The 16,758-nt window shown below is 38.2% G+C and overlaps 2 protein-coding genes across 2 annotated transcripts; one reads left to right on the top strand and one right to left on the bottom strand.

Annotated features, from left to right (window-relative positions):
• The first annotated feature begins 664 nt into the window (after positions 1-664).
• LOC139712963 (cyclin-dependent kinase 9-like) lies at positions 665-6,489 on the top strand. Its single transcript, XM_071624744.1, has 4 exons — positions 665-843; positions 2,340-2,424; positions 3,790-3,880; positions 5,377-6,489. Exons 1-4 carry the CDS (start codon positions 665-667, stop codon positions 6,261-6,263), a joined length of 1,242 nt encoding a protein of 413 aa, XP_071480845.1. The 3' UTR covers positions 6,264-6,489.
• A 4,685-nt stretch (positions 6,490-11,174) lies between these two features.
• On the bottom strand, positions 11,175-15,250 carry LOC139712959 (uncharacterized). The gene is made up of 3 exons (XM_071624741.1): positions 15,064-15,250; positions 14,241-14,436; positions 11,175-12,646 (listed from the first exon to the last, which is right to left on the bottom strand). Exons 1-3 carry the CDS (start codon positions 15,185-15,187, stop codon positions 12,367-12,369), a joined length of 600 nt encoding a protein of 199 aa, XP_071480842.1. The 5' UTR covers positions 15,188-15,250; the 3' UTR covers positions 11,175-12,366.
• Positions 15,251-16,758: the final 1,508 nt, after the last annotated feature.

The raw sequence follows: 16,758 nt of genomic DNA, 5'->3' as shown, positions 1-16,758 counted from the left end.
AATTGCATTTTGGTTAGAAGATGAAAGCTTTTCTGGTGGAATTTGAGGGGACTATATTTCATTGGGTACGTGCACGGAAAATGGGTGACTTTTTGAGTGACAAGAACTCGTAGTCTGGCTTTTCGTACCCCTGAACAGAATTTGAACTGAATTATCCACCCTGAGAATTTGATGGATGAAAGGGTACATCTAACTTATCCAGGTTAGTGAAGCTGAAACACCTCATTTCTCCCAGCTATTTTACAGAATTTTTTGAAATTTGATTTTTAACACACGTCCCTATGGGGAAATATTTATGGGTGTGAGCCCTGTAGTAGACACGCAAGCAGTACAAACTCAGTGTTCTGACTTATGGCGTGCGTGACTGTATAGCGCAGCGTTCGCGTAAGTTCTGTCCTATTCCGATCATATCCACCGTCGTCGCCTTCGTGCCCGCGCTATCGTACGCAGCTGGTACATGTACCAATACCGGTACGTAGTGCCGTACGTATAACGCACTTGTCGTACGTGAGTATCTAGTAAGTAAACCATTAGTCCTTCCGCTACAATTCGATGTGTGTTCAAAGAGTGCTTCTATACTCTTGCTTTATTCGTTACGATACGCGTATATTACGTGTGGTACCTAACTTGTACTGGATTGCGACGGTGTGAGGCAAGAACAAAGATGACGGAGTCAAATAAAAATGCATCGTTTTCCGGACAGTCCGGGCAGGGTGTACCATCCCAAAACCAAGGCTACAAACTAGCAATGAAGCCCTATCAACGGGAGAACATAGAATTTCCGCATTGTGACGAAGTCTCAAAGTATGAAAGAATAGCAAAAATCGGACAAGGGACATTTGGGTAAGTCATTCACACATACACAGCGCAGCCCTGTCGCTGCTGTACACAAGGAGTAGTGTATTGACACTTATCATTGAGATCAAAAGTTCAACACCAAAACACCGTTTTAAATTTCAGTTGAATTTTCAATGACAATTTCCAATACAGATGAGTTTCTAGTTCTACTCTATATCACTTCGGGAAACCCACTCACAAGGGGGGCCCCTCCTTATAAGTAACCCGTCCCCCTTATAAGTAACCCCGTCCCCCTTATAAGTAACCCCCGGGGCACCCCTTATAAGGAGTCTCCACGCTTTTTTGCAATGCAACGCGAAAATGAAAGGACTGCGGCAATTCGCTTGATTATGTCCATAAAGCTTCACAAGTTTCCTAGTTACTCACGAAATTTGAGCAAAATCGGTTTGAGGCATCATATCTAAAATCATGGATTTAAATGCGATGTCAAACGACCCATGCGAATGCTGAAATGCGAGCGATTACTGGCGTGAGTGTCGCCAGGCGCGGCGGCGCGGCAATGCTCGAGTGCAGACGTGGCGACTGAGTACCGCACTCGGTATAAATTGTCCGACTAGTCGGATCAGGCCGCTAGGTGTGGCAGTCTTGCATTGTGCGAACACGCTGGCGCCCGTGTTTTGATGGGCGCTCTGCATCGGTTGATTAAAACCCAGACAGGATTTTTTCTTCTTTTCATCATGGATAGTGGACATGTGTGTGTAACAAAAAATCACTGTGCAAAGTTGCGACAATTTATACGTCAGATGTGAGATGAATAAGAAGTGAATAGGGGGCCTCATGAGGCGTTCCCCCCCCCCCCCCCCCGGGCCTCATGAGGCGTGGGGGCGGTCCTCATGAGGCGGGGCAGTCCTCGTACGCAGGAGCGGTCCTCATGAGCGGGTTTCCCGGACTGATATTTATTACTTAGACTTATTCTGATAAAGGGAGGAAAAGAAAAGAAAAGATTTTCCTGAGATTTTTCTTATTTTAGTTTAATTTAGACCATCATTGGAACCCATGTTTTTGTTTGTTTGTTTATTTTTCCTTTGTGAGGCATGAAGAAAAGTTCGTCATGCAAGTGACGTGAGTGTTAGAAAGACCCCTATTAGGCATGAGACGTGGTAGATCTGTGTAAGGCATGAAAGTATGCCTATCACTATTACTAGCTACTCTGATGAAGTGTCGTGAGGGTAAAGTGTAGTGGACCCGTGGCATGGCTTTCAGCATTCTCAAATGATGGATGAATGCAAATGTACATTTTTGTCCCTTTCTTTGTATTGCTACTCTCAAGAAGAGACTGTTACACTGCTTACAGCTCCATCGCAGTGATGGTACAAAAGGCAGGGAGAAACAGAAAGGGCAAAGTTTGGCACTTACAAATGTATCCATTATGCAAGAGCATTGAAGCCACACCATAAAAAAATTGTCTTTCAGCTATTAGTACATAATGGATCATATGATTGTTGACATTTTGATGAATTATATGTTCTTTATCCTTCCAGGGAGGTATTCAAAGCAAAACACAAGAAAGACAAGAATAAGATCGTTGCCCTGAAGAAAGTCCTCATGGAAAATGAGAAGGAAGGGGTAAGTATAGGGCCATCCATACTTCATGTAGTGGTAATCTTTTGTGCAGGACTGTGTAAATCTCAGGCAACTGCTGTTAAATATCTGTTGTATAGTCAAGAGAAAAATCAATTGCTGCCCACTAAAGAAAGAAAAGAAAGAACAAAAATATATAATAATGGTAAAGAATTAAGGAAAAAACACTCTACATTTAGCTATTTTGCCACTTGGATAGAAGTAACAAAGTCTTTTTGACTACATTTGTACTAGGGCAATTCCGCAGTTAGGTGGACATGACATGGATAAAAGAAATGTGCCTCTTTATCTTACTCTTTAGTTTAGGTAACAACTAATGCAATGGATGTTCACCAATCATAAAGGGCTTTCAAATTCAGTAGATTTTATTTTTCGTATTTATTGGTTTTGCGAGATCTGAAACCATCATTTAAAATGTACATGTGGGACTGGGGATGCTGAAATTCACTTAAATGTAAATTACAGTGGGTTCCTTTTAAAATTTTTCCTCAAAGTTTTGCTAAAGGGTAAAAGATAAATACATTTAAATACTCCAGAAGTCATGTGACATTTCGTCAATTACAAAAGGGTGAAATGACCTGCAGAATTACTTCGGACAAATGTAACGTTACTAACCGTAACGTTACTAACCATGCTTTTGGGGGTCTAGCTAATAAATTATCGGTCGAACTGCTAAAAATATTTGCGTGAACATTTGTCATGATGCAATAATTGAAATTAATGCAACACTTTGTTTGAAGTACCCTGAATTTTTGCACACTTTTTGTTACAAGACATTGATTTTTTTGTCATGTCCGTTTTTCGTAACGTTACTAACCTGCCCTTTTAGTTGCCATAGGAATTCTAATATTTATTGGATTGTATTCATTCTTTTATATATCATAAATATGGGAAGGATGAACATGTTTTTAACATGATTTTGACTTGAAATGAATAAATGGGGATTTAGTAGTAAAAATAAATATCTAAATTTGTTTAAATGTAACGTTACTAACCGCGGAATTGCCCACTACATTTTCAGAGTACTAAAGTGTACAGTTCACTCTCATTATAACAAACATGGTTATAAGGAAATAAAATTCCAGGTCGCAAAATTATCGGCTCTATTTTTTTTTAATCGTTTATGTGTTTGGGTATCATGAAATTTCGATATAATGAAAGAAAACCGAGGACTTTGTTGTAGTGGGAGTCCACTGTATATCCACCATATGTATTTGCAGTGTTTTACAGTCTTGGACTTGGAAGACAATTTTCCTTGCCTAAGAGATGATATGTTAGCAATGGTATATGTGTTCATCATCATTTTTCATTCATTTTCTTTCATTTTATTGTTTGCTTTCCTTTTATTAGTTTCCAATTACAGCTCTGAGAGAGATCAAGATTTTGCAGCTCCTGCGCCATGATAATGTTGTTCCTCTGCTTGAGATTTGCCGAACAAAGGGTTTGTAAACAAACCTTTTTTTAATAATTAATTTGCCTAAATTGATTGTTGTTTTACCCCAGTCATCAAGTTTATTTCCAAAATGTACTACAAATTGCACTTTTACAAATTCTATCTATGTTTGAAAAAGTCGTGGTAGTGTTTTGTTAACAATTGTGGAGTTAGACCTGCCTATAAAGACCACCCAAAGGAGAACGAAAAAGTGGTCATCATGGGCAGGTTGTCAATATACCGTAGTCAGGTTCATTAAAAGGGAGTCAAACCCGTATAAAAATATACATGTGCATTGGGCAAATGCAGCAATATTAGTAGAACACATCAGTGAAAGTTTGACCAAAATTGGACAATCCGTTCAAAAGTTATGTATTTCTAAAGTTTCAGTGCTGCCATCACTACATGAGAAGACTACAACAGTTCCACAAATGTATTATTATCATATTTATTTCAATTACAAGTGCATGTTTCCTTTTCTTGAAAATGACATTAAAGGGGAATAGGATTCCCCTTGTTTCTGAAAGAGGCAAGTCAAGCACCTTTCATTATGCTAGAATAATCTAAATATATGGAATTCTCTTCATAGTTTGTCTATATCTTTGTCCATATGTGACATCACAAACTGTTTTAGTCTTCTGAAATTCATAAGTTTTGAATGGATTGTCCAATTTCCCTCAAACTTCTCTGATGTCTTCTACTGCTGTTGCTGCATGGACTCAATTCACATGCCCAGTATATAAATGTATTTGGATTTCATTCTCCTTTAATTCAAGATATGCTTACACTTTGAAGAGAAATGCATTTTGTGGTCTTTGAATGGGTACCTGGTCTTGATAAATGGGTTGTAGCTGGGGAAAAATAGACTGTGTTTCAAAGTGTGATGATGCAGAGGAAATGTATTTTCTCATCATTCCTCCCATTGTTGATTCAGTGGTGAGATGTTTTTGCTGGAACATTTGCCTATATACAGGCACAGGTGCTGTAGACCACTTCCACACCTAATGGCCCAAATTCATGAAGGTGGTACAATTGAAACGATGGCCAAAACCATGGACTATTTGTATGGAGTTCCAAGTGTTGCATAGCCTATTCTGTTACGAAATTAGTCATTTTGTCAACGAAATGTCATTTCATTACAAATGATTATTTCGTTGACGAAATGACTGATTTCGTAACGAAATAGGCCATGCGACACTTGGCGCTCCATACAAATTGTTGATGGTTTAAACCATGGTTCCAATTGTACCCCCTTTGTGAATATGGGCCTTTATGTCCAAATATTGTTTCTGAAAGAATGCCACCATGGTGTGATTTGCATGTCAATTATTATATACACGTTTTCATATAGATACATGTAAGTACATCAGAGACATTTGCTTCTAATATTGTTCACTTTTAAGATTTTACAGGATTAGAAAAAAAATATTGATTGATTGTCAATATTTTTATGAAGAAAGTACATACTCCTTCTAATTCAAGACTTGCTTACATTCAACACCCAGCCACTGCTTACAACCGCTACAAGGGCAGCATCTACTTAGTGTTCGAGTTCTGCGAGCATGATCTTGCTGGTCTCCTCAGCAACACCAATGTCAAGTTTTCCTTGGGCGAAATCAAGGGAGTTATCAAGCAGCTCCTGAATGGACTGTACTACATCCACAGTAACAAGGTCCTCCACAGAGACATGAAGGCTGCTAACATCCTTATTACAAGAGCTGGAGTCCTCAAACTGGCAGACTTTGGACTAGCGAGGGCGTTCAGCCTGCCTAAGGCTGACCAACCAAACAGGTACACGAACCGGGTAGTAACGTTGTGGTACCGCCCTCCCGAGCTGCTGCTCGGGGAGAGGAACTACGGGCCGGCCATCGACCTGTGGGGCGCAGGTTGCATCATGGCGGAGATGTGGACTAGAAGCCCGATCATGCAGGGTAACACGGAGCAGCATCAGCTGACGCTCATAAGCCATCTTTGTGGCTCCATCACTGCGGAGGTGTGGCCGGGACTCGATAAGCTGGAACTCTCCAACTCGCTGGAGCTACCCAAGGGACAGAAGCGGAAGGTGAAGGATCGCCTGAGGAGTTATGTCAAGGATAATCAGGCGCTGGACCTCATTGATAAGCTCCTGAGTTTGGACCCCAAGTCGAGGATAGATGCCGACCAGGCTCTGAATCACGACTTCTTTTGGTCGGACCCCATGCCAGCAAGTCTGGCCAAGATGCTCTCCACCCACAACCAATCCATGTTTGAGTATCTGACTCCGCGACGACGCATCCAGCAGCACCCTCATCCCTCCCACAGTTCCACCAACCAGCGCAACCCACACCACGCACACCCCTCCAACAGACCCAGCCACGTTCCTGCTGATCAAAACTATGACAGAGTCTTCTGAACTGTCTCTACAGCATACCTGTTAGTGCATTCATGAAAGCGTCACTCATTGCAGTGATAACTAACAGACAGATACTGTGTTGTCAGTGTAGCACATGAACTGTTCAGCTCATTCTCCACATCTCTCTTGTCATTTGGGAAGTTATTTATTTTTCATCCGTCTCTCTTCCCAGTGAAATATGGAGAGGTGAAGAAGTAGGTAGATAGATATAAAGACAGAGAGAGAGAGAGACAGGAGAGGAAGATAAAGAGAAATATTTACAGTCCTTGCTGCTCATTGGATTACATGATGGATCTTACAGTTGAATGTCAGGTGGTGCAGTACGTCAATATTTCCACCAAGTTGTCAAATGCCATATTTTTGTCCAAAGTGTGAATCATTGTGCAGAGTACACAGCAGTGCTCTGTGTGCAATGAATGTTGGGACTTTGCGTATTGAATTTTCTAAGTTCATTTTCAGCCCACTATGAAAAAGCTGCAAATTCTTATTTGTGCAGACATTTCGCTTCCCGTTCGGGAAGTTTTGAAGTTCATGTGGTGAAAGCAAATTTAGATTAGCGTAGGGAGTGAGAGTGATATAAAATGGGTGAATACATCATTATAGATGGTCACTGTGTTTGACAATATTGCCACTTGGTTTCTATACCCGCTGTGTCTCAGAGTTATATGTTCTTTGATTCCCTAGGGGTGCTTCACAAAGAATTAAAGTCAATCTTAAAAACTTCCGATCCACCTAAAATTATGGTATGCTGTGTGTGCGTTCAATGGTATTCTATCTTCCCAATGAACACGAAAAATTGTGGAGACTTTTTATGCAGCCATTGATGTACAAAATATGACAGTGGAATTTGTCTGAAAATTTTGATAACAATTTCTGGTGGATTCTAAAAACATTAGATAAAACTGAACGGGGAAACCAGTGAGTGGCATACCATGATTTTAAGTTGACCTTAACCTTCTAAGATTTACTTAATTCTTTGTGAAACATCCTTAAACCTTTCTGAACTGAGGCTATGTTATCTGGTTTGGATTCAGTCATGGTGAAGTGCTGCTGCTAATAAGCAGGCTGACTTTTGGACAGTGGTTTTCCAATCCATTTCTGTGGATGTGAAAATATTAGCAGCATAAAAGCCATTTGTGACGTGGAAGCCTGCCACAGATACATTTATCTTCTGCAACTCATTCTATTCTTCCTCAAAAGTTTTGTTATGAAAGATGGAAATTTAAATAAAATAAAATATAAAAGACGGAAATTTGAATGAAATAAAATGTAAAAGATGGAAATTTGAATATTACCAAATACATCTGTAGTATACTTTCACGATAGTTGTATGTGTGTTGTTGTTTTTTTTATAGAAATGTTCTCTCCTGATGAAATTTGACGTAGCATGGCGTAAAATGTGAAATTTTTCCATAGGGTTTTTATCATAGATATTGTTTCTTCTGTTCACGAATATGTTTTGATGATCTGAAGGGGTCAGTTTAGAGCCAGTCCATGTATTTGATCAAGAAAATCCATGTAGACCAGGGCAGACTGATCTTTTTAAACAACATACCCACAAACCATGGCCTGTTTTAAAGAAAGTGGGCATTACATTATAATTATGTGATGGAAAAGAGAAATATTTCTCGAGTGTGCAACATATTTCACTGACCTGGCATATTATTGTATGACAATTGTGTGGAAACATAGGGCATAGGCAGCATTTCAATCTCCATGCTAGCATTGATGTACGACACTGTGCAAGGAGATTTATGGAACAGCATGGAAAGATCTATATGAGCAAGTCTTGGACTCTTGCCAAAGTGACTCTTGAGAGGTGTTGTACTAACATCTTTACATTGTACGTGTATGCACTTGATCACAGAAAATTGTGGTCAATATGTCAAATAAATGTACACTTTACAGCAAAGGAAAGTTGCTTAATCATTGTGTACAAATCCCTTGGTGAGTGATTGTGATTAGTTGAATATAGATTTCTTTGGGAGAAGTGAATTATGCAGAAGCTGTGAAGACAAATCACATGGAAATTTTCATCTAGTTATGAAATATCCATATGGCTGTATGGCCATAAGTGGCATTCTGATGAATGAGAATATTGTAGGTTTTAGATTTTGGATTACAAAAACAAATTTGTATGAACTATAAAGTTATGTACAGTACTTGGCAGCAACGTGTAAACTCAACCCCGAATTGCGTGTATTTACTTGATGGCTGTGAGTGAATACACAACAAAGAGCCATATTATATGCTCATACACTGTATTTGTATGTATGTTTGTTTGTGTGTGTGTGTGTGTGTGTGTGTGTGTGTTTTAGGGTACAATATGCAGCATACACTGTAATTGTAAATTTGATGACAGCACATTGGATCAACTGATACAGCTCCCCAAGTTACCAGGAATTCACTTCAAGCTCTCCAATCAATGTTTAGTGCATTTAAATAGATGGCTGTATAGTACCTGGTGGTGGTGAAGATGTGATGACAGTTACAATTGTGTTGATGATGACAGTTACAATTGTGTTGATGATGACAGTTACAATTGTGCTGATGATGGTGGTGATGATGGTGGTAATAGTGGTGGTGTTGATAATTATGATAAAGATTGAGAGGTGACAACAATAATGATTGTGGTTTGATGATGAAGATGATGATTGTGGTGATTGTGGTGATGGCGATCATAATGATAAAGAAGATAATTGCGTTAGTGATCATGATATGTTTTAACTGATCATATTCTCTTATCTCGGGCAAGGTGTTAAAGCTAATACATGTACCAATAACAAAATGAACCATTGGGCTGCATTGTCATTTAGTTTGCATTGTGACCTCTCATGGTAACCTGTGATTACCATGGATGCTACAGACCAAACATCTCTAAGGTGTGAAATCCATGGTAATTACATCACTGTTTCTACTGATAGCAATCCCCTCCTTCATGTTACACAGTACTCTTTCAAACTTCTTACGAATTCAAATACATGTATCGTAGATAAAACGATGCACACACAAGTCTGAGATGATAGCAAAGAAGCGTTAGCAAACTTTTATTGCACAGATCTACTGCTCCATTATCTACAAAGTAGCATACTGCACATGTGTTTTAAAGACAAATGAATACTCATATATAGAAATGCATATGTACAAGCTTTGCTTTGGCATGAAACATGAAGACAGGATCAATGTCGTCCTGTCAAGTCCCAGAAACACTTCTATGGTCTGGTGCTGTATCTTCTCATCATATTTAAGTATTTTTCATTGATAGGTAGAGAGAGAGAAAAAAAAAAATTATTGTCATTAAGATACACAAATTGCTTGCTTTGGATGAATTAGAGCTTTTGAAAGCAGTGCGCAGTTTAAATGCTAACTCAACAATTGACAATATATCTTCATTTTTCTAGCATAATGAAAGAATGTTTGACTTTCCTCTTTTTTAGGAGGTAGGGGAACGATATTGCCTTCAACATTTGTCAGTAACACAAGGAAAGAATGTGTACTTTTCATAGAATATGAAATTTTGTGGATTTTTTTAATATTTTCCATTTGTGACATCACAAATTTTAGTCTTCTTACCCAACAGTTGCAGTACTGTACAGAAACTTTGAAAACTTCAGAACTTTAAAACATATTGTCTGATTTTCATCAAACTTCGCTGATGTTCTTAATACTTGTAGTATTCCTGCATTCACTTAATCAACAGATGTTACCAGCCAGCTCAAAACCCACAAAAAGTATCAGATTAGGATTCTCCAAAATTGACCAAAATATGTGATTTGGGTTGACAGATCCAAATTGCTTAAATTTCTCTTACGTGGGAAAGAAATCTTTCTCTACCTACTGACAAATTTGGTGGCTTCAAACACAAAGGAAACTGAGATATTGTGAAATAGCCACTTTACTGGACCATATCTTTTCTGGATGGATATTACTTTCACTGGAATTTTTATTGATACTTCTGCCCAGCATGCCTGAGTGACCCTAATCTTTAAATCCTCTTTTTTCCATTTCTATGGAACTGCACCTCCTCACTTTCTCGTATCAATCACTTTTTAAATGGGTTATACAGATATATTTGGGGTCTCATTTCTCTCTTAACTATGGTCATCAGCATAGTGGTAAGATTACATTAGTGCACAACAGCAGTCATGCCCAGTGGTTGCAATTCACATTTTACAGACTACCTGACCAAAAACTGCTCTTCTTGTTGTCATATTAGTCACTTACAAACAGCATTCATTTACTGCTACATGAGCTAATCTTAAGCTGAGTTGGCATCACATAAATAGATTCACCTCTTTGGAATTATGATACATTTTGCAAGGAAATAAACTTCTGCAGTTCATCTCTCCAGAAGAGAGATCAATAGCAAAATGAATATATACAAACCTTGAGATTACAAAAATATAAAAGTGTACATAATATATTTTAGATACAGTCCACGCGCTTCAGTTGATAAATTTGTATACTTTGATCAAACTGAACAGAAAAAAAAAATCGAAATCTGAACAACAAGTGTACAAAATGCATTTGAAAGATTTTCATAACATTATAGTAGACAGCGCGCATGCTAATGCCTCATGTGATACTGCCTTGTGACACCAGAATTTGCTTCATTTTCTTCATTTCACAAACGTCTCTGAAGATTTGCCAGTGTGGGCAAAGGGAAATACACATGAAAATGTTAGTATATACAACAACAAACATGCATCGCCATAATGAAAACTTGTTTAAAAAAAAACAACAATAAATATAATAACATGTTCGTTTTAAGCATGAATAGAAACAGGAATATATGGCCTACAGAGATTTTTGTTGTTGTATGTAATGCAACTCTATGAATTCTGTAAACCCAATAACATAATGTACAGGAATGAAAATGAAAAAAAAAAAAAAAAAACTTCTTGCCACATCTTTAAACCCTATTTCTTGATAAGTACATTCAACTCAATCATTTTGATCAGTGGTTTATAGGAGAACTGAAGATACGAGACAGTCATTTGTATATTTTCTACTCCCAGAAATATGACAAGGGTTCCATGTTGTCACATAATTACTTCAATTTGTTATTAAATTCCCTTCCTACAAAATAGCATGTTAATGTACTAATTTGACAACTAGACATACATATACATGCCTTACATTGTATTGATGACCATGAAGGGCAGATTTGAGCATCTTTGTCAGATTTTTCTTTCTTTTTGTCCTTATATTCCTAACAAAGTCTCCCAAAATGCAAACATATCATATCAATACATGTATGTACATGGAGACAAACTACGTACATAAAGCATCAAATCCGAAATAAAACAAAGTTGCACATTCCCTTCACATATAATTGATACTGTGCTGGTTTATCTTGTACATTTGAAACAGGTTGCAATGTAATGTATAATGGTATAATCTTTCCTCACCACTTGAGGTCAAAACAAATAAAATCATCTAGTAAGTTTGTTTTTGTGTTGGGTTGTTTTGTTTTTCAATGGGGGGTGTTTGTTTCTATATTTCTTTGTTTGGTTTTGATTTCTCGGGGCAAAAGATAAACATGTTCAAAATATTCTTATCATAAATTCACAAGTCTGGAATTGAGTATTCATAAGTGATGATTTGATACTGTATGTGCAACACATTTCATGAAGGTTTTATTTTCATGAATTCTACAAGTTGACTGAAAGTTATGAAATGATTTACACATCAAAACATTGCCTTTTGTGACTGAAATGCAATGATTATTGTCTCGAAGGTGGGAACTCATTAACTTTGCTTCCTGAAAAGGATTGCAAGTACTAGGTACTTACTTCTCATGCCATCAATGTTGTACTCGGTCACAAATGCAATCACTCGCAAATTTCGGTGTTTTTTTTTATTCAAAATGTGCAAATTATCATACTTGAAAAATTTATGCTGTTATACACTATACACACCCATGTTAGCATTAGTGCTGTGGTAGTACCATCAATCATCAATTAAGTAGTATATCTATCTTTCTCTATCTCTCTCTCTCTCTATCCCTTTCTCTCTTTATCTCTCTCTTTCTAAAAAAAAAAAAAAACAATAACAAAAAGAATGCCGCACTTTATCAAGTGACTCAGAGTTCTAGCCTCTCTTACATTGTACCATAAAACTGCACATTGGGGGTGTCATCACCACTGGGGTCCATATGTCCGCTGCGGGTCATGTCGTCACGCTGGGCTCGTTGGTTCACCTCCGGCGCCTTCTTCGGTGGGGGCCTCCTGAAGGGCGCAAACAGGAAGTAGCCGAGGGCAGAGCCCAGCGCCACGGCAACAAGGAAATAGGCGTTGTATGTCATGACGGCCAGCATCAGCATATAGCCGAGGGTGACGGACAGTATGTGCACCAGAGATCGGCCGAAGTGGATCTTGCATCTGGGAAATCAGAAATAAATGGAAGGTGGAAGGATTGGCATGGACTTGAATCATACACAAGAGAGAGAAAGAGCAAAACTTATTTCTGTTCAGCGAATAAGAACATAGATGTAACTCTGTAGTTATTTTGCTACATATACACAGTCCAGTCAACTCTGAGCATGTCATGTCTGTTCCGACTTCAGGACAGATACAGGACTTACTTCAGGCAAGCCTCATGAGACATGAGTCATAATTTGTCATACAGTTTAGTTTTCCTGAGAATTTTCTTCAACTTTGATCTGGCCCCAAGAATTTCATTGGAATAAATGCAAAATTCAACCTAGACATTTTCAAATTACACAGAGTTGACTGTACGTAATTCAGTGTGTGTGACATGGATATCCATAATGAAAACAGTGACAATACTGCAACGAAAAAACAACATCAACAACAATATCAAAAATAAAGCCAACAGCATTATCTCTCTGTAATGAATAGCTGACTTTTGATTACGGTCCATCAACTATGTGAATCCTTATCCTGCATGAACAAAATGTCTTCGGGAGTTTAAGTGCAATCTTATTATGTTCTGAAAGGGGAAAGCCACGCCATGTTCCAAGGTGACCTCTGATAGATGAAGTAAACTCCAGTAGCCAAAGAAAGATATTTAATGTGGTGGGGGCTGACCCGCAAAATGGGAAAGTGTGTGTGTGGGGGGGGGGGGGGGTCTATTTCATTGTTCCAGGTGAGGGCAATGGGTGAATGAGAAGGAATCCTGTGGGTAAACAACCCCTGGAAAATACAAGGTTGTTGGTGTTAAGGGTTTGCAATTTTCTTCCCTTTTTTTCTGAGCAACTCCAACCCCCTTTCACTCTAAAAGCCATCATCGCTGTGTAGCAGATGCTTACAATGATTTGATGCACAGAATACAATTATCCTGTCGGATTTAATTCAAATATAAGAAAGTTTATTTAAGCTTTGTAACCAGGTAAATGGGAAATTTATGAGGTAATAACATCACAATCCTAAGTGAGTTGCATTGATAGGATATGCAGTGGTGACTAATATCATAATTTTCTAAAGATATATAAAACTTTAAAAATTCTACAAATAATTTCTCAAACAGCCGAGTTTGATGAAATGCTACCATCATATTTCATTGTTCAATCCTACTCTTTTCATTAAAGTCAGCTCCACTTTGTGGTGGAACTGCGTTTGAAGACCTTAAAGGAATAATTTACCATTTGCAGATGAAACGAAAACCCAGCATTATTACTTCAAAATAGTTCTAAAATGTGAGTTAGGGATAGAAACAACCAATGTAAAACTTTGAACCAGTATAACTGATGATAAGTATTGTTAAATACACAAAATGTGAACAATAGTTATATAATAGAAATATTTCCAGACTAAACCGTCTACAGTTACATTTAATGAGAAAAATATCTCCTTATATTTAAGCTTTATTGCAAAAATCTTATTATGGTAGGATGTTTTGTGATACAACTGACCTACATGTATGCATCAAACGTGATCTCTTGAAAATATTTGAAATCACTGCTCCCAAAGGTAAACAGGACCTTTAAAGGATGCTTGTTTGCTGTAAACATACCTTCTCTTTCTGACCTTGGAGACACTGCTTGGGATCTGAAGTGGAGCTAGGAGGGGCGACCTGGTGTTGATTGAGGAGGTCCATTTCATTTTGAGGGGGTTGGTTGCATAGCAACGGGTCAGGTACACACCCAGAGTTGACAAAGCCTCCAGAACCACAGATCCCACAAAGAAGAGTAGGCAGGTAAGGACAAACGCTGTGAAATGGTTATAAGAATAAGGGGAAAATATGGAACACTGGTGATATAGTCTCTCACAAAGAGTTCTTTCATTTATCAAGTCCTGGGGAATTTTGCTACACAAAATGAATTAGCATCTTGTCATTGATCATTAAATTGGCAACTCTGAATTCCACTGCATATCTTCCATTGGAGATAACCTTGATGGAACTTGTTGTACAAGAAATAAAAAACACACACAATAAATGTAAATCTGAGAGAAAAAGAGGACTGCTAATATTGAACTACAAAGTGTTAATCTAAGGATCAATCACTTGCAAAGGTTTTTGAAGTTTCAGCAATCTATTGCTTTACTAAACTAAAACACAAATTTTAGCAATTAATCTTTCCAGCATCAAATGGCAGTTTGGCATTTTTTGTTTCCTTGAGTTGCATCCTGCTATGGAACTTATCTTTTATGTAGCAATATGTTAAAGATACTAGCACAGAATTTTGCAAGAAACAATCACCAATTGACTGAAACTGCTGATCAGTTTGACAGAAAAAAAAAAAAAATGTTTCCCCGCAATGATGGCAACTGAAAAAGTTTGCACATGGCAGCTAGGATCCACCAGAGTCGATGATTTGAACTGGCTTGTATCTTACGCAATATCCACGCAATGGCCTTTTCTCTGGGAGATGTTACGGCCCCAGTTGGTATGGTCCAACCCTTGAAGAGGAGGTTTGTCACATTTGGACTGAAGAAGAAATACTGGGCCATTCCCTTCATGATGAATGAGGGTGATGGGATGGTGTTGACTTTCAGCTGGTCACTTAGGTATCTCGGGCATTAGTCTGAAATGGAGAATGGATAAGATAGAATTAACCCTATTACATCCCACTTACGTTGCAGTCTTGTTTCTAGCACATTATACACTTCTGAATGAGAATGGTTTGGTCAGCTATGGTCTTCTGCAGATACATCCACACCAACTTGGTGATATGAGAAGCACACTGAGTATGGAACTAATAGCAATATTTTTTGAACTTTCATATCCAAAGAGGGACTGTTTACAATTGATGATGGAAGATTGTCCTCCTGTCCTAGTAGTCCCTTACAGTGGTTATGAAAACTGAATCTTGAATGTTGAAATACCTTGTTAAAATGCAATCTTCTGCCTGTTTTCCTGTCCAGTTGCTTATAAATGGAAGTTACAGCATGATAGCTAGCCCTTTAAGGGAGAAATCTGCAATTTATAATGAAAAGACTTCTGAGCATTTTGTTCCTGCATGATGAACACACATACTATAACTTGCACTTGAGAACTTGCATCCAAACTGGCTGTGTTTCTGTTACCATGCACACATAGTGTGTCTCCTGGAAGCAAAGAGCTTCTTGAAATGAGTTTATTCATAATGCATGTTCTAAGCTTTAATATGTGATTGTGACCAGGAACATCACCATTTCAGCAGCTGACTGACTAACACATAGAACTCATCGTGATTGATTTATAGAATAAATTCTGCAATCTCATTGGTTGAGAGCAGTGCATTAATTTTTACAAGCCACAAGTTCAATATCAAAATAACCAGTGTAATCACTGAAGACAGACACTGTAAACATGATATCACATTCTAATATAAACTGGCTTCAAGAATGTAGCCACTCAACAGAAGAGCTGAAATGTGTCACATGTGGGTGGTGAGTCACACACCATTTGTCCCTGGCAGCCTTAGTAATTGCCCTTTGGCTTAGTTGGGCTTGGCGTGATATGATGTACATGCCACCCATATTAAAAGAACAACTTAGCAATAAATTACACCATAAGGTCAAGGTCAAGGACCACAAGGTAGATCTCTCCTACTGGTACTATCGACTACTACCAGACTACTGTGACTCTACTCTATCTTCACAATTCCCTATGAATAATACTAGGCATGACAACACCGAACACTGGCACTGGTCTGACAGTCCCAGACCAGTAAAAATCACTGTCGGACCAGGCCAGCATATTTTCAGGGCTTGCTAAATTTATTGCACTGGTTAATACTGGTCCAACATAACAGATAAAAATAACATTGTCGGGACCAGTTGAAAAAAAGTACAGGACCAATAAATTTAAGGTTCTGACCATGTCCATGACCAATCGACCACTCCCAAGTAGATCACGTCTAGAACAGAATCTAGTCTAGGGAAAATGGGTTTAAGTGTGCAGCCCTGCCCCTGGAGCTGCTATTAATAATAATATTGATAATAGAACAAAAAAAGGGGGGGCAGAAAGAGTACAGTATCGGTAACGTTAGTTCTTGATTTCATTTCATGTTTTTTTCCCCCCTTTTTTGCCTTAGCTTGAGAACAGA

Source organism: Diadema antillarum, unplaced genomic scaffold (genome assembly GCF_040938485.1).
Source record: "Diadema antillarum isolate AM-2024a unplaced genomic scaffold, OU_Dant_1.0 seq00001881_RagTag, whole genome shotgun sequence".
In the NCBI taxonomy this organism is placed as follows: Eukaryota; Metazoa; Echinodermata; class Echinoidea; order Diadematoida; family Diadematidae; genus Diadema; species Diadema antillarum.
The sequence above is the reverse complement of the archived record's forward strand: the minus strand, read 5'-3'. Positions and strand labels throughout refer to the sequence as shown.